Source organism: Palaemon carinicauda, chromosome 21, assembly GCF_036898095.1.
Source record: "Palaemon carinicauda isolate YSFRI2023 chromosome 21, ASM3689809v2, whole genome shotgun sequence".
In the NCBI taxonomy this organism is placed as follows: domain Eukaryota; kingdom Metazoa; phylum Arthropoda; class Malacostraca; order Decapoda; family Palaemonidae; genus Palaemon; species Palaemon carinicauda.
Window position 1 is genome coordinate 27992264 of NC_090745.1, and position 27265 is coordinate 28019528.

Sequence of the window (27265 nt, forward strand, 5' to 3'; positions counted from 1 at the left end):
GAGCTTCCGCTATTTATTCAGGCATTTCTTAAGTATAGAGTTTTTCAAGTGAGAGTGGGGGAAACTCTTATCAGAGAGTAAATGGCAGGAAGGAGGAGTTCCTCAGGGTAGTGTGCTGAGTGTAACCCTTTTTGCACTAGCAATTAATGGGATATCCTCAGCCATTCCCCGGGATGTTCTCTCAACATTATTTGTGGATGATCTCTCCATATCATTTGCTGGAGCTAGAATGGCAATGGTTGAGAGAAAACTACAACTCTCAATTGACAAAATTATCCATTGGGCCGATATGAATGGATTCAAGTTCTTGACAAGTAAAACTACTATTGTACATTTCTGTCGTATCCGGGGAGCACATCCAGACCCGGATGTATACATTAAAGGTCAACGTATCCCATGTGTAGGGGAAGCTAAATTTTTAGGTTTGATATTTGATTGTAGACTTACATGGGTTTATCACCTAAAAGCATTAAAAGCTAAATGTGTTGAGGCTCTGAATCTTTTAAATGTATTATCCCATACATCATGGGGGCAGACTGCAATACCATTTTAAAATTATACAAGGCCTTGACTTTTTCCAAAATTGGTTATGGATGTGAAATTTACTCCTCAGCCACCCCAAGCCGGTTAAAGATATATTAGACTCAATACATCATGCTGCTATTAGATTTTCCACAGGAGCGTTTAGAACCTCACCTATCCCAAGTCTCCATGTTGATGCTGGAGAGTTACCTCTAGACCTTTACCGAATGTTTTCCATTATTCGGTATTGGTTTAGATTGCAAAGACTCCCTAATTCTTTAGCCTTTCAGACTGCAAGCCTTGTAAGGCACCCCACATACATTGAGTTGCACCCAAAATTTCCTCAACCTTTTGGCTTGCGGGTGAAACAATGATTAAACAGTATGGATATAATCAGAAGTAAGGTACTTGCATTCAAGGTATCATCAACGCCTCCATGGTAATTACTAGAGATATCTTTTTGTAAATACTTTATTGGAGTTAAGAAGAATATGACAGACCTAGAAGCCAGGTCTCTTTTTATGGAACATGAAGAACATAGAGGATCGACTTTTATATATACTGATGGCTCCAAATCTGAAGCTGGCATTGGATTTGGAGTACATAGTAATGGTTTTAATTGCAGAGGTGCACTTCCTCTAACCACTTCCATATATACTACCGAACTGTATGGCGTATTAATCGCTATTAAGAAAATAGCGTTGGAGAAGGAGGGTAATTTTACAATTTTTAGTGATGCAAGAAGTGTCCTTCAAGCTTTGGAAGTTTTTAATTCTAGTAACCCTCTAGTTTTAAAGATTTTAGAATGGCTTTTTATTATTGGACGGAGAGGTATAATAGTTCGATTTTGTTGGGTTCCAGCACATGTAGGTGTGTCTGGGAATGAGAAGACAGATTCACTGGCAAAGAATGCTGCATCCGAGTTGCTGCCAAGAAGGTATCCCATTCTGTGTAATGATTTCCTACCTAACATCAAGAAATTGCAGTGCAATAAATGGCAACAGCACTGGAATAGTCTAGATGGCAATAAAATAAGAGAAATAACAAATGTCATATCTCCTTGAAGGTATAACATTATGCCTCGAAAAGGGGAGACGTCTCTTTGCTGTCTCTTTATTGGTCACACTCGGTTGACACACTAGTTTCTGCTGAAAGGCCAACACCAACAATATTGTGACGACTGTTTAGTACCTCAAACAGTGAGGCATTTGATGACTGAATGCCTCAATTATAATAACTCAAGGAATAGATATTTGTTTGAGGCTCGAGGTGAGGGGGGGCAGGTTCTCCCTTACCAAGATTCTTTGACACGATGTGTCCTACTATGCAAGTGGCATTTTTTATTGATTTCAGAAGCAGGTCTTTTGAAAACTAACTTTTATAATGACATTCAACTTTTATGATTTTATTTGAATATTCTTTTATTTTTTTATATATAAACTCAATGATATCGGCATCAATGACCTTAGATGTCAGGATGCCTTCTTCAGCAGAAAATTGAAACCACCAGACACTCTGCAGCACCTTCGACCGTGATCTCCTGGTGGTGTACCTCACCATCAGGCACTTCAGGTACCTGCTGGAGGGAACCCCATTCTCCATCCAGACGGATCATCAACCATTAGTCTACGCCTTCACCAAGTCCAGGGATGCCTGGTCAGCTTGACAGCAACGACACCTGGCAGCCATCAACGAGTTTGGATGCACCATCAGCTACGTCCCGGGGAACAAGAACCCAGTGGCCGATGCCCTCTCAAGGATCAACATCAACCCCATCCACATCGGGGTGGACTACGACGACATCGCTCGGGAACAAGCAACCGACCCCGCAACAGCAGATGTAAGGTCCTCTCCAACCACCCTACAATGGGAGGACATCAAGGTGGAGCCCAACGGCCCCACTCTTCTTTGTGACACTAGCACAGGCCGCCCTCGACCCTTCATCCCACCATTAAGACAAAAATTAATATTCGACATCATCCATGGCCTCTCTTACCCCGCAATGAGGACGAATACCAAGCTGATGACGGACAAGTTCGTGTGGCCTGGCATCAAGAAAGACTCGCGTGAATGGACACGGGCATGCACTATGTGCCCAACCACCAAAGTAAGCTGTCACACTGAATCAGGGGTCGGCAGTTTCCGTAAGCCCAAGCGACGATTTGGCCACATCCACGTTGACATAGTGGGTCCCTTACCACTTTCAGGAAACATCAGGTACCCGCTAACCATCATCGACCATTCAACAAGGTGGCAAGAGGCAACTCCTATGGCTGAGGCCTCAACGGACGCATGTGCCCAGGCCCTTCTCTCCAGCTGGGTCAGCCGTTTCCGGGTCCCAGACGACATGATGGCCGACAGGGTACCCACTTTCATCTCCGACTTGTGGGCATCCCTCTCCCACCTCATGGGGACCTACCTACACAGCACGACAACCTACAACCCCACGGCCAACGGCATGGTTGAGAAAAGCCATCGTTCCTTGCAGGCGGCCTTAATGGCCCAATTGGATCCAACAACTTCACTGGGTCCTCCTCGGTCTACGAACCGCTCCAAAATCCAATGGCAATGCTTCTCCAGCCAAGGAAGTCTACGGGGAGATGTTCGTTGTCCCTGGCGAGTTCTTCCCCTCCAACCCAGGCCCCGATAATGTTGTCATCGCTCAACTTCGAGAGAGGCAAGGAAATTCACGCCCTGTCACAGGACATAGACAGACAGGACTACGCACTTCAGGCCAGCTACCCTGGATATTTGTCCCTGCATCTTCATATGACAGGACGCCCCCCCACCCTCCACACACACGACCTTACAAGGGGCCCTATCGTGTACTAGAGAGAACAAAGAAGGCCTTCAAAATCATGGTCCATGGAGCAGAAGACTGGTTAACCGTGGGTAGATTGAAACCTACTTACAACGCCAACGACCTTCATGAACAGCAAGGGCGGTGCCCATGAGTGCCTGCCCAAAACAAACCAAAGGAAGCTACAGTGAAGCTGACCAAACGCTATCCAAAAAGACCGCAAACAACAGTCGAACCCCCCGGGCTCCGCCACTAGGGTGGTATCCTGCAATCGCTAAATGAAAACTCACAAGTTCCAGATAGCGGCCCAACAACGCTAGTGTCCCGATGACGAGACCGCCTGCAACCCCTGTTTCGCTACTGAGACTAGTGTATATTTCAATGTTCAATATTCATTCAATTTTGTTGTGATAATCCATATTTTTCTCATACAATCATTAAAATTTCTTTTAATAATTTTTTTGTGGGTGGGGAGTAGTTGTAAGGACGTTGTCTTACGCTTCATTGTCAATTCAGCTCTCCTTTTACTCCTGTATATATTTTCCTGTCAACGTAGCATAATTGTTGTTTATTTTGTCATATGTAAAATCATCTGCTCTTTCATCTCATGTATTATTCATTAATTTATGTTAAACTTGGGCTTTTATATTTATCAGAATGTTAACGTAAAGAAACACAAATGCTCGGTCAATCTCACCAGTCTGCGGTGGGTCAGTCACCTGCCCAGCAGAACGCTACCTTTCTGTCCGCAGAGGTCTATGTCATTCCCCTGTCTCGTGAATAAACCATCACTCAACTATAATCTGTCTCTCATTCCTCACACTCCAAATAAGCACATCTACAATCATCATTGAGCCCGTGTTTGTCTTTCACTTGGTATTTTGACACACAAGAAGGGATAAACCTATCAATTATATTGACCAAATTCTCATTCAAGAGAACAACAGGCTCAACACTTTAATACAGTTGGGACCAATTCAAATACAAAGGATCACTCAAAGTGTCATTCCTGTCTGCATGATTATAACAAGTTAGCTATAAAATATGACAGGCACTAACTTTTATTGTAAGAGATTGTAAAAATTTTGGTAAAAGATGAGACAGAAGAGGTATTAAACTTTTCTCAAGGTTTTTCCAACGGGTTATTCCCTGTCCCAAAAGCTGCGTGAGGTTAGAAACCAGTTCTGGATGACTTTAATTTCAGCATTTCTGAAAGCATTAAAGAAAGGAGATTGGATGTTTTATAGACCCTACTGATAGGTATTTAACCATTCCTGTTCATCGGATTTTAAGAATTTTTTCTATTTCATCAGTGGTTTGAAGATTAACTACTGAAAGTGCCAATTTTATTGTCTCATTATGGCCCTTCATGTGTTCATCAGGGTGATGGCTCTCATTTCCAGACGCTAAGAATACTAGGACTCCGAGTTCTGTTATACCTGGCAACTGACTATTTTTATTTCTTCTTGATTTTTTTCTATGTCAGAAAGAGAGTTCGCTCATAACTTCTATTATTAAAAGTTCAAAGAATGAAGTCTCAGTTCAGATGGAGAGGGATTTTGATAAACCATTACGTTTTAATGGGAATATCGTTTTGGTAGGCATATTATTATTACTAAGCTATAACCCTAGATGGAAAAGGAGGATGCTATAAGCCCAAGGGCTCCAACAAGGAAAACTGCCTAGTGAGGAAAGGAAATATGGACACAAAAAGAATAGTACCTAAGCAAGGAAACTCTAACCCAAGTCAGTGAAGACGATAGTACAGAGGCTATTTCACTACCCAAGACTAGAGAACATTGGTTTGATTTTGTTATGCCCTTCTCCTAGAAGAGCTGCTTACCATAACTAAAGAATCTCTTCTACAATTACCATGTGGAAAGCAGCCACTGAACAGTTACAGAGCAGCAGTTAACCCCTTTAGTGACAAAGAATTTTTCTGTTATCTTAGTGTTGTCAGTGTATGAGGAAAGAGGAGAATGTGTAAAGAATAGCCCAGACTATTCAGCGTATGTGTAAGCAAAGGAAAAGGAGCCATAATGAGAGAGGGATCCAATGTATTACTATCCGGCCATTCAAAGGGTCTAGTAACTTTCTATTATTATTATTATTATTATTATTATTATTATTATTATTATCATTATTATTATTACTTGCTAAGCTGCAACCCTAGTTGGAAAAGCAGGATGCCCAGGGGCTTCAATAGGAAAAATAGCCCAGCGAGGAAAGGAAACCAGTAAAAATGAAATATCTCAAGAACAGTTACAACATTAAAATAGAAAAATTCCTAAATAAACTATAAAAACTTAATCAAACAAGAGGAAGAGTAAAAAGATACAATAGTGTGCCCGAGTGTACCATCAAGCTAGAGAACTCTAACCCAAGATAGTGCAAGACCATGGTAGAGGCTATGGCACTACCCAAGACTAGAGAACAGTGGTTTGATTTTGGAGTGTCCATCTCCTAGAAGAGCTGCTTACCATAGCTAAAGAGTCTTTTCTACCCTTACTAAGAAGAAAGTGGCCACTGAACAATTACAGTGCTGTAGTTAACCCCTTTGGGTGGAGAAGAATTGGGTGATAATCCCAGCATTGTCAGGTGCATGAGGACAGAGGAGAATATCATCATCATCATCATCATCATCATTATTATTTATTATTATTATTATTGTTATTGTTGTTGTTGTTGTTGTTGTTGTTGATATTACTTATATTATTATTATTATTATTGTTATTATTATCATTATTACTACTACTACTACTATTGTTATTATTATTATTATTATTATTATTATTATTATCATTTGCTAAGCTACAACCCTAGTTGGAAAAGCAGGATGCTATAAGACCAAAGGCTTCAACAGGGAAAGTAGCCCAGTGAGGAAAGGAAACAAGGAAATAAACTACAAGAGAATTAATTAGTATTAAGATCAGATATTTTAAGAACAGTAACATTGAAATAAATATTTCATATGTAAAATATAAAAACTTTAACAAAGCTAGAGGAAGAGAAATAAGATAGAATAGTGTGCCTAAGTGTACCCTCAAGCAAGAGAACTCTAACTCAAGACAATGGAAGATCATGGTACAGAGGCTATGGCACTACCCAAGACTAGAGAACAGTGGTTTGATTTTGGAGTGTCCTTCTCCTAGAAGAGCTGCTAACCATAGCTAAAGAGTCTCTTCTACCATTACCAAGAGGAAAGTGGCCACTGAACAATTACAGTGCAGTAGTTAACCCCTTGAGCGAAGAAAAATTGTCTGGCAATCTCAGTGTTGTCAGGTGTATGAGGACAGAATAGGCCAGACTATTCAGTGTATATGTAGGTAAAAGGAAAATTAACCATAACCAGAGAGAAGAATCTAATGTAGTAGTGTCTGGCTAGTAAAAGGACCCCATAACTCTAGCGGTAGTATCTCAACGGGTGGCTGGTGTCTTGGCCAACCTACTACCAGTGGTAGTATCTCAATTTCATCTCAATCTAAATTGGAAAAAGATATTTGAGCTACACACAATCTCGATTCTGGTGTTGAAGAATTAGATTTAACTGATAAATTATTAGATTGATCATGATTGGTTAACCTAGGGAATTTCCTTGGAGATGAAGATCCCAGACCCCTCTCTGTTCACGGATCCTTCATAAGAAGGGTAGAAAAAAATATGGAACTTCTATATCTGTCAGAGAAATGGACATTGCAGGAATCAACTCTTCATATCAGTTAATGAGAACTTACAGCAGTATTCAAGGTGCTTTAGGTTCAGGAAATACTGGTAGTAGAAAAGACCACGGTAGTATTCTCAGACACCACAACAGCATTGACATTCATCCAAAGACAAGTGGAGACAAAATACAATCCATTTTCTATAGCAGATAGAAAAATGCTAATTAACTGAACAAATTGGAGAGGAATATTTCTTTGTACTCAGTTCATTGGGAGGAAAGCGAACATGTTGAAAATCAGCGAAACATAAAAGAATGGTCGCTACATCTGCCAATATGTCTAGAAATTTGAAAGTGGTAGGGTATACCAATAGCAGACATGTTTGCAGCCTCACTAAACAAACAGATAAATTTGTTTCGTTTGCCATAGAAGGTGAATGCCTTGTTACAAGACCGCCCAAATCTGGATCTTTATGTTGACATGGGATTGACAATTCTGGATTTCTGTAAACATCAGCACTGATGAATAGGCTCCGACCACAAAGGGAATGGTTTGTAGTTATGTGGCCTCTGTTATTGGAGTGTTTGAGAGAGTCACCGTGCAAACCACTCCTTTCAGACAACCAATTATTGGCAGTGGTACTAAACCCCAGCCTACCACCATATCTTTGGAAGCAAATGGCTTTCGAGGTCTTCTAGGCTGGCTATCGTAAGTTTCAAAAGACAGTTTACTAGTAATAGGCATATTAAACAATGGGATGGTTATTTTGGTTGATATAAGTCAAGGGATTTATCACTACTAGTTATTTTAATGTTTTTAGATTATTATTTTTCCTTTTGTATAATAAACTTTAAGACTTGTCTATATCAGGCATTTCAGCTGGTGTCCTTAGGTCTTTCAATATTTAAAGACCTCCAGTCATCATTTCTGTTTTGTTGAATTTAGACATAGTGTTACTGTTACAATGTATTTATAAAGACTTCGTTATGAACCTTCCGAGTTCTTATATACGCCTATCTCCATCCCCACTGACTAGTGTCGTCAAGAGGATAGGGAATTATTTTGACTTGGAGACTGAAGAAGGGATATGGCATGGACAGAATGTTGGTGTTCTTAGACACTGGTAAGTCTCATTTCTTTACTAGAGGCATTAGTATATTGGAATGAAAGAAAACGGGATTTTTTCTTTTGAATTTTTAAGGGAAAATGTCGACATACCAAGCCTCTGAAGATGAAAGCAATATGAACATCAGATAAGTACAGTATAGAATTAACAAATTTCATTATTACAATTCTGTTTTTCAAGTGCATTTTCAAATTTGTTTGGATATACAATAGGATGGATTTGAGCACTAGTATCTTATTTTTTTTTTACAATTTTATTAGGAACCAGGGTTATCTTACTTGACACCAGAAGAAGCAGAAAACAAGGCAAAGCAGAGGGTTGAAAATCTCTTGCAGGCGCTTCCAAATGCATATCAGAGAAAGCACATATCGAAGAAAAAAGAAATTGTTAAAAAACCTGAGAAATCTGTAAGTATACTGATTAGAAGAATATTATTTTTATATTACACTAAGTTTGCTACAGCCATTATGAATGTCTGTTACATTATATGAACAGTTCTTTGTTTTAGTAGTGTATTAGGTTTGGAAATATTTTCCCCTATTGTAGTCATATTGTTCATTTCATTGTCAGCCAATTGTTCCTTGGTTTACATAAGCAACCAGTTGTCATAATATTTTTGTAAAGATTCATGGTATTGATATTATTAAATATGAAATTATACATACACTTTTATTATATTCTTAGCATATTCTTAACCTTGTCTAAGCATTAGTAGGTACCAGGCCTTTCTCAGTAGACTTGTACATTTCTGTAGAGGAAAAAAAAAGCATATATATTTTATAAAGCTATGAGATGGCAAAGCCATTACAGTACATGTAGATACAAACCATCATCCTTTAGGTAAGGAATATGTTTCAGCTCGAAAGCTGGACAGTTATAGAATAGATTAATAAGCAGTCATGCAACAGGTGGGAGCAAGGGCGAGAAGCCCCGACTCCTTACTTGCCAAAGTTTCTACACTTTCGTTTCCAGCCGCCTTGAGTACAGATGTACCAATGTACCCTCAAGCGAATGTTAAATTTTATTTTTCTTTCAAAAAGTGAGCAGCACTCCACACAGTAGAGTTGTCAGTCAGGTACATTCAAGGCAAAAGGAATTTGCTAACACACTCAGTTGTCAGTGGCAGGTTGTAGGATATAGAGTGGTCCCTACATCCTTGCATACTGGAGAGGCTTCTTGCCCTGCAGGATTCTCTGGAAATCGACCCTTTTAATACAGGGATACACAGGAAGCTCCCATGTTTAGCTCCCCTGTTCCAGACCAATTTTCCCATGTTTGAAAATGCCTTCCAACACCTGGTTGCGTACACTTTTCTTCTGTTCAGTCTAATCCATTTGGTAATCAATCAAGGTTTGTTTATGCTAGGAGTCCGGATCACCCTGGTGGCTCCCAGATGGCTTCATGCCAAGTGGTGTCTATTAGCCCTTCTAGTCGAGGTCCAAAGAGAACTACCCCAATGCTCCACACTCCTCTGTTAGTGACATCTTCAGAGGTACCACCAATCCATAAAGTCGCTGGAACTTCATGGTTGGTAGTTATCCAGCACCTCTAAGCAAAATGCTTTCACAAAGCACTGCATAGCAGATGTTGTGGTACCTGCACCTGTCTACCAGTGGAAGTGGGCCATCTTCTGTGATGGGTCGTAGAAAATATACTTCTTGGATCTGAGCATCTCGAGCGCAGATCACCGATTTTCTTGTTTTTCTTCACCAAGAAAAGTGCCTTTCAGTCACAGCTGTTGAAGGCTACCTCTCAGCCTTGAGCATGGTCTTTGACTGAAGGGTTATAGACTTCTCGTGGAAGTTGTCCATAATTATGAGGAGCTTCAAGCAGTCTTGCCCACCTCAGGATCTCGGGCTCCCAGAGTGGGATGCTAGCCACATTCTTAATGCCCTGATGCATATCCTGTTCAAGCCTTTGGGAAAGCCGTCTGACAGAGATCTAACTCTTAAGACCTCTTTATGCTTGCCTTAGCATTGGCAAACAGAGTACTTACTTGAATTGCTGAATTGCACAGTCTCTTACTTAGTCACACACACTGAGGGATTAAAAGAGGTCTCTTCTAGTTTTGTGCCAGGCTTAGAGGCCAACACTCGTACCATTTCGTGCACGACCCTTGGTTCGAGACCTTCTCCATTCACTCTGTGAAGCGTCAGATGGTGATCGAGAAGAGATGCTTTTGTGTCTCTTGAGGGCTCTATAGTGCTATTTGAAGAGGTCCCAATACATCAGGCTAAGTGTCAGCGACTCTTCATTAGCACTGGCAGGATAAAGAAAGAGGTATCAAGCTCTGTGGAGCTATTTGAAGAGGACCCGATGCCTCAGGCCGAGTGTCAGCGACTCTTCATTAGCACTGGTAGGACCAAGGAAGAGGTATCAAAGATCTCCTTCTGGCTTCTCGAGATAATATGTGTAACATACATCTCATCTGCTGAAGATCAAGGTACTGTACCAGGTAGGTACCAGAGCTCACTGAGTTGAGGGTATAGGCCCCACTCTAGCCTTCAAGAAAAATCTTTCAGTCAGCCAGGTGTTGAATTTTGGGTTTAGAAATGCTAGACCACCTTCATGGCCTTTTACTTACTGGAGTATATCCAAAAGTCTCTTAACACCTTTGTGCTTGGTCCTGTGGGGATAGCTCCCACACAGGACACAAAGCTTCTTGTCTATGGTAACGTATAGTTGTAAGTTTGGAATGAATGATAGAATGGCTCTTCTCCTTCTTTTTTGTTCCCTGTTTTTGGAGGAGAAGTGGTGGAAAATGTTGCAAGCTGGACTAACTTGATGCTGGTAAGTTTCACTTCTGAGCACCATTCTTTAGAACTTTGAGAAGTGTCACCCCCTTCTCTTTTGTGATGGGGAGGATGATGGAATATATACCAACCCATTGATCACCATATGCAAGGTATATTATTCCATACTAATATATTCTCAGGGAAAGGGATTCCTTAGTTGATCATGTACAATTCCTCTGTGACAGGCCAGGTCCTATCATTCTACCCATCCCTGTGAGAGACAGATAGAAGATTCCTGGAGTCATCTTCATTCCCTTGCAAGACCAGGTAGATTGACAGTTCAGGGAAGAAAAAGTAGGAGCTAGTTTAGTTCTAGTGGGATTTCCAACCACCAAGCAGTTAGTCTTCCTATTTGATAGACAAAAGGTTTTTATAGGCATATGGACAACAAAGTTTAAAGTAATTTTTTTTTCTACCCGCTCTAACCCGAGTCCTTTATGTTGTACTTCTCTCCCCCTACCACCCGTCTGTCCTGAGCCGAAAAGTCAAAGTGAGAATTTTCCAATAGGTGGAGGAGTGGGGCTTTTCGCCTTCGCTCACCACCTATAGTTAACTACCTCATTAAAGAATTCAATGACTGTTCTAGCTCGAGGTGAAAACATCTCCCTATCTAAAAGACTCGGGTTTGTATAGCTAGGAAAAATATAAATTACTTTAAAGATTTGTTGTACAGTATCCTGTTAGGCTCATCTGCCGACTCTCATCTTTAATTCTGGGACAAAAACTTGAGTCTATTAAATCTTACCTACGGTAGTCTGGATGCTAATATCACCATCGTTCAATTAGCTCACTGTGCTTTCTGTAGTTTTTCATTATTTTGATCATCTTTTGGATTCAATCTTCCATCACTATACCAACTACTGTATTTTATTTTAGGTATGTAGTTAATTCTAACAGTCTTATATTTTATTTTCAAGTCTCGGTACTAAACAGGATTCTAGAAGTTTTATTCTGGCTATGATTAAATTGTGAATTGATCTTTCCATAATCTAAGGAATTTCGGAATTTGAAACTTGTTATAAATGTAATTACAGTATGTTGTGCATATTGATTTATATCTTGTTTGATAATTTGTTATCTATTTAATGTTGTTCTTTTTTTCTATTTTTTAATAGTCTTTTGTAGTATATTTATAGTTTCCTGTTTCTTTTCTGTACTTGGTTACTTTCCCTAATGGGCTAGAGCATTGTTCTTTATCAACTACGGTTACAGCTTTGCTTATAATAATAATAATAATAATAATAATAATAATAATAATAATAATAATAATAATAATAATAATGATAAGTACACAAGTACTGTATGTTTAAAATAATTGTTGATGCAGTATAATGATAATACAGTAAAACTTTTACTAACAATGTCCAATATGTTGAATTCTAATTGTCCCCTATGTATCAAACAGGAGCAAGTTGAATTGCGTGATAAAAGTGAGAGTAATAATGGGGAACCATCAAGAGTAAGTTCTTCAGAATTTTTCAAGGGTCTCCCATCTAGATCCAGAGGACGTTCACGCCGAAGTTCTCCTGGAGATTCTGAACAGGCAGCTGATCAGGTAAATAGTATCAATGATAAGGCCCAAATGTCATGTACAATGGTTAAAAATATTAATGATTGGTATTTTCCAATAATAGAGATATTTTGTAGAGTGTGAATTTTGATAAGATAAATCATTTAAACTTTCGGGTATTTAGTGGCATTTGTGCACAGCACTTATATAAGACTGTCCTTTGTTATGACACTCACCAATGAGGTAAAATATTTCAGATACAAAGGGAATCCCGCTCAGGTTCTCGTTATGAGTATTTTAAAAACTGGTCACATTCATACAGGATTCGCCATGCAAGATCCCTCTTTTCAGTACTAGAAGGAAGTGAACACAAAGTAAGTCTTATTTCTATTGAAGTGGACGTGGTTATCTAGATTTTTTTATCCAGTACTTATGAATGCTTATGGGATTTGCACTTGATTATTTTTTGTTCGTATACAAATAAAAACCTTCATCCTTTAGTAGTGGTAAGATTCTGGCAAAATCTGATAATAACCAATGAAGAATTATCAAGGTTCTGACAACCACCATCCAGTATTCACTGGTGGTCCGGGTCTGACAGCCCTATGAGTCTCCATTATGATTCTGGCTTTTGTGTTGAACAGACATGTTCCCGATGCTCTCCAATGGCCTGAATTTTTTGTGATCTTTATAAAGTTTTTCCTAATATTCTTTTTTTCTCACTGCATTATGAGTGTGAAGGAACTTGGTAAAATGCAGACATATCACTGCTGGATAGACACTGTGGAACCTTTGTGTCCAACATGCAGAGGGCATCGCTACACTTCTGATTCCCCTTGTGATTTGTACAAGGAGTGGTCGTCTTCTTAGTCAGAGAGATTTCATAGTAGGAAGAAGATATCCAAGCATATCTCCGTTTGTTTTCTTCTTCAAGATCAGGAAAGACAGCAATATCTCAATTTCTGACTACACGAAACTTGCCACTCCGGCTCCTCTTCTGTTAGCTCTTCAATTCCATTTCTTGGATGTAGATTTGGGATTGTTGAATCCTTTAGTAGAGATCTAGCTAAAATCAGTGCATGGGGCAAATCATGGGACATGAAGTTGAATCCTCACAGAACTCAAAGTATGATTGTAAATAGGTTGAGGACAGTGACTCCTTGACATCCAGATCTCAGCATTGACAAGGTTTCTTTAACTCTTTACACTTCCTAAAATTTTAGGTTTGATTCTTCATAGCAGATTTACTTTTGAGGAGTATTTGGTCTATTTTTTTCTTCAATCGCACAAAAAATTGGCTTATTAAGAAAGTCTTACAAGATTCTCGGTGATCAATCTATTCTGAAGTGCTTTAATTCTTTCATTTAGCCTTGTTTCAAGTATTGGTCTCCAGTCTGGTCTTCAGTTTCTGAATTCATCTCAATTTGTTGGACAAGCAATTGCAGTATTAAATTTGTTATTCCTGATCTAGATATTAATCTTTGGCACTGTTGTTCAGTTAGGTTGTCATGCATGTTGCACAAGATTTTCCATAATTGTGACCATACTTTCCATTAAGATCTTCACGGACAGTGCCATCCTGTTAGTAATACTTTGTATGCAGTCAATTCTAATTGTCATGCTTTCTCCATCATAAGACTCTATACTACACAGTATTCTAAACGATTTATTCTAGCTGTGACAAAATTGTGGAGTGATATTCCTAATCAGGCAGTTAGATCAGTGGAACTTCAAAAGTTAAAACCTTAGTGAATGTTTTTATATTGAACAGGCTGACATAAGTCTCTTTATAGTTTCTATGTGAAAGATATATTTTAGTGTTGTTACTGTTCTTGAGATATTTCATATTAATTGTCCATTGCTTTTTGTTTGTTTATTTATTCATTTCCTTTCCTCACTGGGCTATTTTTCCCTGGTGAGCCCATGGGCTTATAGTATTCAGCTTTTCCAACTAGGTTTGTAGCATAGTAAGTATTAGTATTATTTGTGAGTGATCTCTCATTTGCGATCTGCATTAGCTAAACCGAAGGAATTCTTTGAACTTAAAAAAGCAACACTAAGACAATAAACTTTGCAGGTCCTCCCTGAATAAATGCCCAATCCCTTCACCAGTACAGGCCTTTGACCAGCCATCTAAGGCTTGTGTGGGATCAAAGGACACTTCCATGGATGCTAAGGAAGAGAGACCCTTGGCCAGGGCCGCCTCCTCATTGAAATACCGGCCAGGTTCTGTATTAGAACCAGGAAAGAAACTGGTTAAACTTTGACTACCCATGGATTGTTCTAATTCCTTCATAAATTTACCATTTTCAGAGATGAGTCTGGAGATATAGATCCGATTTCTTAGAGCTCAATGCCTGCATCAGGAGAAGCAGAAAATCCAGAATCTGAATCAATCTTCCTGAAGGTCCTTGCCATTATCAGGCAAACGAATGGTTTAGGCAAAGCTTCCGGGGCTCTGGCCAAGACGGGCAACACCTCCATTGATAGCTTATTTGAGGCTCCGCAGGGATCAAGACCCACTTTGGAACTTCCTTTGTCTGAACTGGCTTATGAAGTAATTGAGAATCTAGACGTAAAAGTCTCTTGGAGAATTAATTCAGAGCTAGTCGTTCTAACAAAATAGTCCCCCCAGCACTCTCTTGTCAGAAGATATTTTATGCACCCATGGAGGCCAGTCCTTCTTTACCTATTAATGCTGCAGTTACAACCTTTACTCCAGACACATCAATGAAAAGACTCTGATTGGAACCTACCATCTAATCAGTATCCGAGTATGCCAACATGGAAGCTGCTGCCATGGAAAGCCTCCAGGGGTATTCGTCACTCCTTCTATGGACCATAACTTAACTGATCTAGTCCTATCAGGGATGGAGGCAGTCCTCTTTTTGGCATACCAGTCATTCAACCAGTGGACCAACTAGGTCCTTTAAGGCAGAACTGTTAGCAAGAGACTTTGGCCCTGATAAATATTCCTGCTCTTAAAGTCCAACTCTCTTCCCTCCCAGGGAAGTTGAAAAGAGAGTGCTGAAATGGAGGAAATTGTCTCAGAACTCTATTTTCCGACAAGTTGTCTCCTTTAAGAGCGTATGGACACCAAAATTCACTCAGTCGACAACACCTTTATAGTTGACTCTAATGAAATCTTATTTGATTCCAAAGACAAAATTGACACCTCTTCCTACCTCATCTCATAAAAACCAAGCTCTGAGTCAACCCTTTATACCCCGCTGTGGTCAGCCCAGGAGATGAGATGGAAGAGCTGTCAGCGGACGCTAGTACATGCAGCCTTCTCTTGCTCCCTCGAGTTGAGGGATACTGTACCTATCAAGCCATTGGGCAAGGTAGAAATTGCATAGGGCTAAGGAATGGATGGTAAATTTCCTTTGGGATGGATATCATATTCCATTCATTGGCTCTCGACCTCCCCTCACTCAGATTCCAACAACATTATCATCATACCATCCAAAGTCAGAGAAACAACTCAGCCACAAATCATAGGTGGACAAACTATTATACAAAGGCATGCTTTAGATCTCACGGATGGATTTCCAGGATTTTACAGTCACAAGTTACTACTGGAGAAGACAACTGAGAGTTGGATACCAGTCATCAACCCCTCATCCTTGAAAGATTATGTTCTACAGACTTCCTTCAAAATGGAGACAGTGAGCACCGTATGAGCCTCCATTGGGAGAAACGCCTTGATGCTGTCTGTAGACCTGAAAGATGCATACTATCTAATACCAGTCCTTTAGTATTCAAGGAAATTCCTCTGCTCTATCCTGTGGATGAAGGTTGTTCAGTTCAAAGTCTTGTGCTTTGAAATGTTCACATTAGTCTCAGCTTGGGTTCATGCCAAGGGATATATCTCCTAAGGTATCTAGACAATTGCTTGATCCTCTCCTCCTCCTGTTGACAGCTCCTTCAAAATGGGATGAAGTTTCTCCATTGGTCACAATATGGGGATTGTAGTAAACTTCTGAAGAGACATTAGACAACAGCTTCCAACCCCCTCATCACCTGATTCCAATGAATTGACAGGTTCTAACACGGTAGCTAAAGGATAAGAACCTCATCAAGGGAATTTCTCTGGTGTGCCCCTCTCTGGAAATGCTGTTCTTCACAGATGCATCAAAGAAGGGATGTGAAGCATATCTAAGGAATCAGACCAACTCGGGATGCTGGTTCCTTCATCCTCAAGTGGAGAAGTTTTTCAACTTTTTGAGGCACCCTGTCAATATACATGTTCACCATAATGGTTAATAGAAAACTAGTAGCTCTCTGTCCGTGGGCTCCACACCATCTAGTGGCATTAGAGGATTCAGTCCAACATCCGTGGAACAACCTCGTCATTTATTTTTTTCCGCCTTTTTGCCTGATTCAAAGGGTACTGACTACCCTGAAACTTGGAGTAACCCTGGTTGCTCCCAAATGTTCACATGCTGAATGGCACCCAAACCTAATGATGCTCCTCATCGAGGTACTGTTCCTTTGACCCACTCTTCTTTGCCAACTACACTTGCAGGGGTACCACAGCTCAGTAATGGAGACTATCCAGCATCTCAGAGTAAAAGGTCATTTATTTTTTTCCTCCTTCTTGCCTGATTCAAAGGGTACTGACTACCCTGAAACTTTGAGTAACCCTGGTTGCTCCCAAATGTTCACATGCTGAATGGCACCCAAACCTAATGATGCTCCTCATCGAGGCACTGTACCTTTGACCCACTCTTATTTGCCAACTACACTTGCAGGGGTACCACAGCTCAGTAAAGTAATGGAGACTATCCAGCATCTCAGAGTAAAAGGCTTATTATAAGGTACTGTAAAAGAAATGTCTGTATACCTCAGAAAATCCCTAACAGCAGCCTAATAGGCAATGCGGGGTTTATTCCGTAATTGATGCTGTAGAAGTGGAAAAGTACAGTACATCAGTCAGAGCCTCTCCAACTAATTGCAGACTGTCTTGTCTACCTTTGCTAACAGAAACTTCTCTCGGTCTTAGCGGTGGAAAGGCTATCATCCAGCCTTGAGCCAAACCTTTGGACTTGAAGGCCTTGACCTTTCCTGAACCCTGGAGTTCAATGGTGATGGGGAGTTTCGAGCAATCATTACCAGCAAAAGAAATCAAACCACCTGCATGGGATGTTACCAGAGTACCAAGTTTTAGATAAAGACCTGACTCTAAAGACAGTTTGTTCCGAAACCTCTACAATCCTTTCTCTTTTTTTATTATATGAGAATATTACTTCAGTATAGCTCAACTAGCCATGAGACTTTTAACGAGGTAAACAACTCTGCCGCTATATAGCGAGTCATAGACCAGCCACCCCGCTCTCACACTCAACGGTGAAATATCACGTTTGCTTTTGGCTTAGTGGAGTGCGGACCTGCATCTTGCTTCTCCCCTGTTAACCTTTATTTAGAATTGGCTGTTACTTTGAGAATTTCTTTCTTTTCAGGTGTGCTTATTTGGAATTGGTGTTAAGAGGTTTTGTCCTGGTGTAGAGGGCTCCCCTTGCTGTACTTCTTTGTTGGCTGTGGAGAGGGATCCCCATGCTCTTTGCTGTTCACGCAGATATCATGTCTGTTTGTGGAGGTCTCTGTGTAGGGAATGGCCATCCTCCCAGTGGGTCCAGTTTGGAAGGCATAGGAAAATGAAGTCAGAAAAGGGATTCTTTGCTTTCAGGGTCTTCCTTGAAGTCAAGGAAGTCATGACTTCTTACTTTGGCATCTCATTCCCTCCCGATGACTCTTCTCATTCGGTCTCCTCTGGAAGACCATCTGGCATGAGTGGTGGCCAATTGACCCCATGACAGCCTTCCATTGCTGGGTGGCCTGCCGCAGTGTCCTTGGCCGTAGTGAAGACTGTCCACCGACTCTATGCGTCAGCTCTGGTCGTCTTTAGGAACCTCGGGTTCTCCCCGAAAGGAATGACTGGCTAAGGTGCTTCAGGTGGGGCGACAGTGGTAGCACATATACGACTCTCCAAGGGTTGACCTCGGCCTTCCCCTCTGAGACCCTAGGGCAGATGACCCTCAGAGCTTCTCGTATCGCCAGCTACAGCACTTCCTGCCTCTAGTGTTGCACCCATCGTTCATGCAGCTCCGGCATATGAACGAGAACCGTGGCAGCCTGGTGCCCTTCGTAGTGTCCAAGTGTGTGAGCCTTATGAAGTAAACCCAGAAACTGACCACCGTCAGTCTTCTATGCTTGCTGATTGCGCTGCGCACCCGCAGACTGAGTTCGCTCAGGGCTCTAGGTCCAGCAGCACATGAAGCCCTTAATTTCACTGCCCTTAATCCTCACCTGATTGTTTTTTCTGCAAAGAGTAGGCTACTATAACTGAATTCTTCCAGGCCTCGTTCTAGCTCCTAGGAGCGTTGCTTTTTAGATCGAGATAATGAGCCGGTTAGCAGACTGTTCACATCTCCTGTCCTACAGGATGCTTGGCTTTTTGTGAGGCCAGGTCCTTTGGGTCCTGCGCCTAGTGCTTCTTCTCCTAATGGGGATGAGCCTGTTTTTCCTTTGTTCACCAGCAAACAAGAAAATCACCCTTGCCTTACTTACCACCATATGAGCTTGCTTTTCCTCCTGCAAGAGCGCATACGGCAAATCGTCAACCTTTTATGGGTGCACTAACCAGTGTTCATGATGGATCCCATGTTGCTCAGACATGCTGGTGAGTAGCCCCTAGGTTAGCGAGAGAGTCTTGTGCAGTGGGGTACACCCAACAGTCTAGCAAGGTATACGTGCGAGCTCCTCTCGCTGACATAGGCCTACTCGCGCCTTCGGTCGCAGTGATGGAGTTCCTGTCGTGTACTATTTCGGCAGCGCGTACATGTGATCCGACGCTATTTCAGTAGCGTTTGCACTTACACAGGTGAAAGCTACTCCACAGTAGTGCATGAGCGCTCAGCTAGTCACACTACTTCAGTAGTGCGCCCATGAGCACCTGTTCACGCTTGCCTTTGCACAGGCCATGTCTCGTTAATGAACTTGAATGCTCACCTGTTCATGTTTGCCCAGAGCAGGTAACCAGTCTGCACACTCTTGCAGTGCCTCACAAAGGACATCTTTATAGTGTTTGCAGTTGGTGCAAGCTGTTAGGCAGGCAACCTCCAGACCAACCCCGCTTCCACCTGCAGTACTGAGTACTTGTATACCAATTGAAATGTCAGAGTCCCTTGGGACTACTAATGACAATAGGTGTAGGAGCTCTGCCGCCAGACAAGCTCCCATATTGCCAACACCTAGCCCTCTTTCTCTGCAGTGGTCTTCCAGATATCAACAATACTTGGATTCTAAGATCTCCAAAGACCAATCTTGACCCTGAGTGAGAAAAATTGAACCCCGTCCCAATTAATCCCTGGAAGAAGAGGAGAGAGCAACGTAAGCAACACCTCCCCCAGGGGATACAATGCATCCTAGAACTAGCAGGAGCTCAATATCGAGAGAGATTGCATTGGATGACAACTATCAATTTTCACCAATAGGTTTTGTCCAAAACGAACCTTCCACTCCTCTGCTGGAGTTGGCTGACATTTCCTCTATGCTTCCAAAAGTTTTGCAACCGACGGAGAAGATAAGGAACGAGTTACTAACATTCCTTGCAACCCTTTCAGTCCAACCTCGAGAGAGGAAGAAAACGAAGTCTATTCCCAAGAACTGGGCCTTAAGACTTAAGGCCCCAGATCCTCTGAAGGAAGATCAAGGTAATGTACCATGTGTAGCGAGACAGGAGGAGCGCAGTCACCCTCCCAGGTCTCAAGCCCCAGCTGGGGACATCCCTGATGACCTTGACCCACCTTGAGCTCCTATGGGTGCGGGGTCGAAGGAGGATGATTATTTGGGTGATAGTTCTGACCAATCTGTTGACTTACCAATGGCAGCTAGTACCAAGTTTTCTCCTGAGATGCAGAAGGAGACTTGATGACATCTTTAAGCAGCTTTTAGCCTGCATAAGGAAGATTAATTCCTTGGGTGATCATGCTCGCATAAGCTCTGAGGGAAAGAATACAGTCCTAGAGTACCTCTATAAAACCCTGGGACCTGTCAAGACTAGGGTAGCTCTGCCTTGGTCTAGAGGGGTCTTAGGGGCCAAGAAAAGGGCTTTTGCCCAAGTACGAGTATCACAATCCCTCAGAGCAGGGAATTCATCTCGTCTTCATCCTCTACCCTATATACAACAGTGGAATCATCATGAGATATAGACGATGATCCGTCTCCTATGCCATTGGACCCGGCTGTATTGGTGTTAAAAAAGAATATCACCGTTGGGAAACTGGCAGGTTTGCCGGTGACTTTCTCTGCAATGGAAGCCGGGAACATGGAGCACGCTGCAAAGTGTTCTTTGCAAGTTGTTTCATGGTTGAACTAATGGCTTGGCTCAGTTGGATATATCTTATGGAATGAAGATTTCTCCAATGAGCAGAGAAGGGAAATAGTGTTAGTCATTTTACTTTTTGGCATGAGGACAATGAAGTTTCTAACTTACAAAGTTTTCATCCAGTGGTCCAACTGGGTCTTGAAACGTTGTGACTCCGTTGTTTTAAGATTCCAGAGGCAGGTGCCAAGGAGAGAAGTGCTCAAGCTTTGCAACTTACTGAAGGAGGATCCTTCCCTCTCCAATGTGGAGGACATCAACGCTGTTACTAAACACTGAAGGAAGACGAGTCACAACTCCCTCATTCAAAGGGCTATAGTATTACACCCTTACTCCTCGGCACAACCAACTCAGAGATTGTTCCGGTGAACCACCAGGGTCATAAAAGAGCTCTAATGCCCAAATAATCCTCAGTTTTGGAGGGCCTAGCTTTTTCCCCTAGCAAAGTGGCAGTGTCTAAAACCGCAAGAAAATCTCTCCTGTTGATACTTGTGGCAACTATCCCTATAGATATTAAATCCTACATTTCCCAATAGGTATTTCTAAAAACATATTCTAGGCACGTTGTGAATATTCCCCTAAGCAACCAGCTTTCAAGAAGCAGGGTCCCAAGCAACCTTTCAGCAGAGTGTATCTCGGGGCAAAGGAGGAAGAGGAAGCAGACGTGGTTGCTCCCGCTAGTGCAGAGCATTCCTCCTACCTCTTCACCGGTGGGAGGATGCCTGCAGAGCAAGTGGCAGAGGTGGATGACACATGAGGCCGAACCTTGGACAGTCTGCGTCCTCCGCCTGGGCTATCACGTCCCGTTCATGCTCTCTCTCCCTCCATTGACTTGACATCCAGTGATGTTACATTCTTACACAAGAGGATCCATGAAAGAACAGGCCCTTCAGGCCAAAGTCTAGACCATGCTAGAGAAGAATACTCTCCAGGAGGTCCTAGACAGGTTTCCAGGCTTTTACAGTCGACTCTGTCTTGTAGAAAAGGCATCTGGAGCCCGGAAACCGGTCATCAACCTCTCAGCCCTGAATGAGTTCGTGAGTTCATGCAATGAACTACGTTCACAAAGTGGATACGGACCAGATGGTCGGACACTAGATCTGAAAGATGTGTACTTCTAGATCCCAATTCATCCATCCTCAAGGGAGTACCTAAGATTCGTCTTTAACAAAAGTACATAGCATTTCAAGGTGCTGTGGTTTTCTCCCTAACTGTCAACTGGGGCTAACAAGACTGACATTAGTCTTTTTCATTACTTAGACGATTGGCTAGTTCTAGAAGACTCGGTGAAACAACTATACTCCTATACTGAGACAGGCTAATCAACATTTGTCGAAGTCACCTCTGCTACCATCTCAGAAACTGGTATACAGTACCTCGGGATGTTAATAGACACCCAATTAGGCAAAGTCTTTCTGTCCAAAAGCAGAAGGGAAAGACTAAGAAAGGCAACGAGCCCCTTCTGAATGCAAGATTTGCTAGCATCTCATCGATTGCTCTAGCTGTTGTTACACCTCACTCACTGCAGCATCTGGTACCCAACGGCCATCTTTGCACATGATCTTTAGTGGCAGCTAAAGACCTTTTGGTTTCATCACGACGACTCCCCAAACCATCAGGTTCCGACGGAACCAGAGCAAAAGAGAGACCTGAGATGGTGGGTGCTGGACACCTACCTCCTCAGGGGAGTAGACCTTGTCTCTCATCCTCCGGAATTGATGCTCTTCACAGATGCATCAAAAGATGGGTGGGTGGCAGACATGTTGCAACACTGTCTCCAGACTGTGATAGGAGTCCGAGTAGCATTGCCACATAAACCTCCTGTAAATTAGAGCAGCCTTTTTGGCTCTCAAACACTTTCAACAGCTCCTTTCAGGATATGTGGTGTTGATGAGCGACAACACTACGGTAGTGAAATATGTAAACCAACAACTAGGTACCTACTGTATTCACAGCAGCTTTGCCATCCAGCTGTAAAAATGATAAGGTGGACGGAAGACAACTCAGTAGTCCTATCAGCCCCGTTGCATCCCAGGCAAGAAGAACATCCCAGCAGACATTCTGAACAGTAAGACTCGGATAGCTGCCTCTGAGTGGTCTTTGAATCATCAGATAGCCAACAAAGTGTTGACTTTGTGGAGTTCACCGACCATAGACGTGTTTGTGATGTCTCTAAACCATGAATATTTGGTGTACTACTCGTTAGTACCAGATCTTTTAAGCCCATTGGCAAGATGTCTTCCAGCATCATTAGGACCATCTAGACGTCTATGCATTCCCCCTTTTGCCTATCAAGGAAACTTCTGAACAAAGTAAGGGTATTGTAAGATGTGTTGATGACCCTCATAGCTCCAATGTGGCAGCATGCAAAATGGTTTTCAGACCTTCTACATCTGCTCACAAAGATGCGGAGGGAGCTACCACCACTTCCTGATCTTTTCAAACACCCACACTCAAAGACCTACCACAAGGCATTGGCTTCACTACGTCTTCACGCCAGGAGGTTATCCAGCATCTTCTCTCGAGTGAGAGGCTGGCTGCAAAAAGGATGTTTGGATACGTCCGGGAGTCATCTTCTGCCATCTACCAGGCGAAGTGGTCAATCTTTTGTGGTTGGCGTTGTGGAATGGGTATCGCTCCTTTTGACACCATTATCCCAGTGATAGCGGGATTCTTATTATACCTCCTTGAGGTAAAACTCTGCTCTGTTTTGGCAGTGAAAGACTATACCACAGCTTTGAGCCACGCTTGTCTCTTCTCATACGTGGTTTTGAGTGCACTTGCCCTCAGACGGAAATCAGACCACCTCCTTTGAACGTAGTACGTGCACTAAAAACCCTGAAAGGGGTACCATACTAGCCACTGCGTCAGTCATCAGGCAGCAACTTGCACTTAAGACGGTCTTCCTTCTTGCCATTCCTCCATGAGTTTGTTGCTAAGACTCAAAATCTGGCTGTACCAGATCTTAGATTTAGGCCTTTCCAGGTTGATAGTCTTTGTTCTGTAACTGGGACCCAAATCAACTGTTACTTTGCCATGTGAGGGCGCTGAGGAGTTAAACGAACCACAGGAGCTTGCCCACACGTCAACAAATTGTTGGTAAGCACGGGCAGGGTCAAGAGGAGAGTCACCAAGAATACTATTTCTGCTTGGATCAGACAGTTTATTAACTGGACCTTGAATCCAGACTCCTGCAAAAGCTTGTAGACCCAGAGCCCATGATGTTAGGGGCATCAGTACATCGCTAGCATTAAAAAAGAACTACTCTGTGGTGCAGGTTCTTCTGGCGGGTGTTTGGAAGCATCAGATGACCTTCACAGCCCACTACCTGCAATATGTGACCCACAGGAATGTGGATGCCTTCTCCAAAGGCCCTGTGGTGGCTGCAGAACATATGGTTTGATTCCTCGGCTCCCTTGTGGGACAAGTAGCAGGTGGTCGAGGGCAGATGGGACCTAGGATTATTCTGGGATGTTTGGTTGGATGACTGGCATCATCTTCCTTCATCTTCCCCTCTCCTGGGGAACAGCACCTCTGCCTGCAGGTAATAACAATTTCCCTTGTGTAACATGATATATGATAGATATTTGTTATGTCCCCGTTCTCCCTATGACGGGGAGTAGGGTAATGTTTATATTAAGTAAGCGGGGTGTGTATCACCCCAATAATCCTTACTTGGACAAGTCACATTCACTTCATTCTCTCACACAGACCAATTGCCCGGGCCGTCGGCTATCGCTCACACAGGAGATTTAACTAGGTGAGAGGGTGCTTCTAATAAGCTCGTGAAAAGCACAGAGTCACACCCCTTGTCAAGTTACCAGCCAGTTGGTTAAGACTGCTCATGTAATAGAACAAAAGGTTTGTAGTAGGTGTTGGAAAAAATTACAAATTTGTATTTTGCTTAACCATACAAACCTTGTGCTCTTTATTCATTCAGGTCCACCATCACCTATCTCCCTGTAAGTCATGCCTGCAATCAAAAGTGACGTCATTTCACCATGGAGTGTTAGAGCCGGGTGGCTTGTCTACCCCCTACTACCCCACCTGCTGATTAGTGGCAGGGTTGTTACCTCGTTAAAAGTCTTATGTTATGGCTAGTTCAGCTTTGCCGAAGTAATATTCTTCTATAATAAAGATCTCAAGATTTGTATTGTTAGGAAAATGCAAATTACATCCAATTTTGTCATGTTTTTGCTTGCCTTGGGCTCGGCATAGTGAGTAGGTGAGATTCATGGCATTTCCTACCACATTAGTTATTCTGAGAGATGGAGAGTGGTCTACATTACCTTCGTTTCAGAATTTACCGTTAAAATCCAGAACCCTGCTGTGGACAATCAGAGGTTTGAGACTATCAATATCCTCCCTAAGGGATATGACATGATCCAGAGGGCTTGCTTCTTTGCTCTTTGAGGGTACTATGACACTGCCTGAAACAGACTGTGTCTTCAAAACCTGTTTGTTTGTTCAAACAAGTGTTAGGAAAAAATATCCAAAAACACCATTGCCTTCTGGGTTCAAGAAACAATCAGAAGAACATATTCTCCATCATTGGGAAATCCTAAAGAATCTGCACAGGCACACGCTCATGAAGTCAGGGCATTTGGTGTAACACCAGATTTTTGGAAGAACTTTCTCTGGCACAAGTGATGGTAGGTGTCTGGAAATGCTAGACACCTTCACAAACCACTACCTAAGAAAATATACCCACAAGTCCTTTTGACACATTCTCCCTTGGACCTTCGGTAGCAGCTCAACAGTTTGTGTGGTGTACCTAGCTCCCTCACAAGACAAGAAGTTTCTCGTCTAAGATAGAGGTTTCGACAACTTTTGGGAAGAGAAAGGACGTAGACTAAAATTACCAGATCTTTGCTCAGACGGCATCTATAACTTTTAAAACGGTTAAATAAGACGGAAATTACTGCAAGATCTTGGCTCAGACAACATCTATAACATTCAAAATGGTTACAGGAGATGTCTGGTTGTTTTTCCTCTTTCCTTACCACTCTCGTGGGGGCTGTGGGCATGCTGTTATTTGTTGGAACTGACTCTGATGCAGCTAAGTTACCATACTGAATAATCTTACAGTTGTTTTGATAGAAGTGTGTCCCCCCATCCTCCTTGCAAAGATGGATAAAAATGTAAAATCATCACTCCTAATAGTTATGCATTTCAGACAGTACAGTATATCCTAATAAGGATAAGGGTAATCTGTGACCCGTCCGTTGCCAAACAGTAACCTAGTCTATCTCCTGAAGAGGTGGAGTGGAATCAACCACCACACAATTCGTAGGTGAAGGTCAAAGTAGTTTCCCGGTGTAATGGGAGGGGTTGTGTTCCCTGCTACCAGCCAGTAACTAACGACACCTCATTATGAATTTTAACAGCCAAGTTTCCAGCTTCACTCACGCATACTCATATTGAAGGACTCAGGTTAGTATACTGTAGTTAAGAAAAAAACAAATTACTTGAAAAAAAAATATCATATTTACTTTGTTAACAAGCTTTAATAAACAAACCGGTTTTTACAAATTTATATTTCTGTGAGGAATATTTTCTTAAAAAAATAGAATTTTCCATGAACATTATTTATTACTGTAATTTATTTTAACGTTGATGCAATTTTCTTTTATTTATACTTTCCTTAAATCAGTTCAGCATTGTGATGTAATAGGTTGTTTAAATTTCCTAATATTACAGACTGAAGCTAAGCCTTTAGAAGATCAGTACGCAAAAGATGTTATATTTACAGTCAGTCAAGAACATAAACCTGAAGGGGAAAATGAACTAACCCTACAAACAGGAGATAAAGTGGCAGTTTTAAAAAGGAAAGATCCGATGGGAGGGGAAGACCGATGGGTTGTTGATAATGGAGGTAAGAGGTTTCATGGATCTTTTAGATGTTTGAGTATTTAATATATATATATATATATATATATATATATATATATATATATATATATATATATATATATATATATATATATATATATATATATATATATATATATATATATATACATACATATATATATATATATATATATATATATATATATATATACAGTATATATATATATATATATATATATATATATATATATATATATATATATATATATAGGAGTAAATATAAATATATATAATATTGTAACAGTTCAAAAGAGTTCTACATTTACAGTATTAAGCTTATTTTTTTTTAAATTGATAGCTAGATCTCTACTATATAGCTTTATTCGCATTCAGAGAATTTACGTACTGTAGAAGAATGAGAATTTCATAGAGTGTTTGTATTCAATTTATTAAATTACAGGAATGTTGAATAAGATTATGAAGGTTTATTAAAATTTATGAATAACAAAAATAACAGCTAGAAAGGAACTATTTTTATTTTTCAGTAAACCAATTTATTGTAATTAGCTTACATTAGTGGTCGTCTTGAATCTTAGCCTTTATTTCTGATT

At 41.4% G+C, this 27265-nt stretch overlaps 1 protein-coding gene across 1 annotated transcript in view; it reads left to right on the plus strand.

Annotated features, from left to right (window-relative positions):
- Window positions 1-27265, plus strand: part of LOC137615242 (rho guanine nucleotide exchange factor 38-like) — a 396680-nt gene that overhangs the window by 290032 nt on the left and 79383 nt on the right. Inside the window, exons 11-14 of the mRNA XM_068344950.1 lie at window positions 8371-8517; window positions 12311-12460; window positions 12673-12789; window positions 26502-26676. Of these exons, the coding sequence (XP_068201051.1) occupies window positions 8371-8517; window positions 12311-12460; window positions 12673-12789; window positions 26502-26676 (589 nt within the window). The remainder of the gene's footprint in view (window positions 1-8370; window positions 8518-12310; window positions 12461-12672; window positions 12790-26501; window positions 26677-27265) is intronic.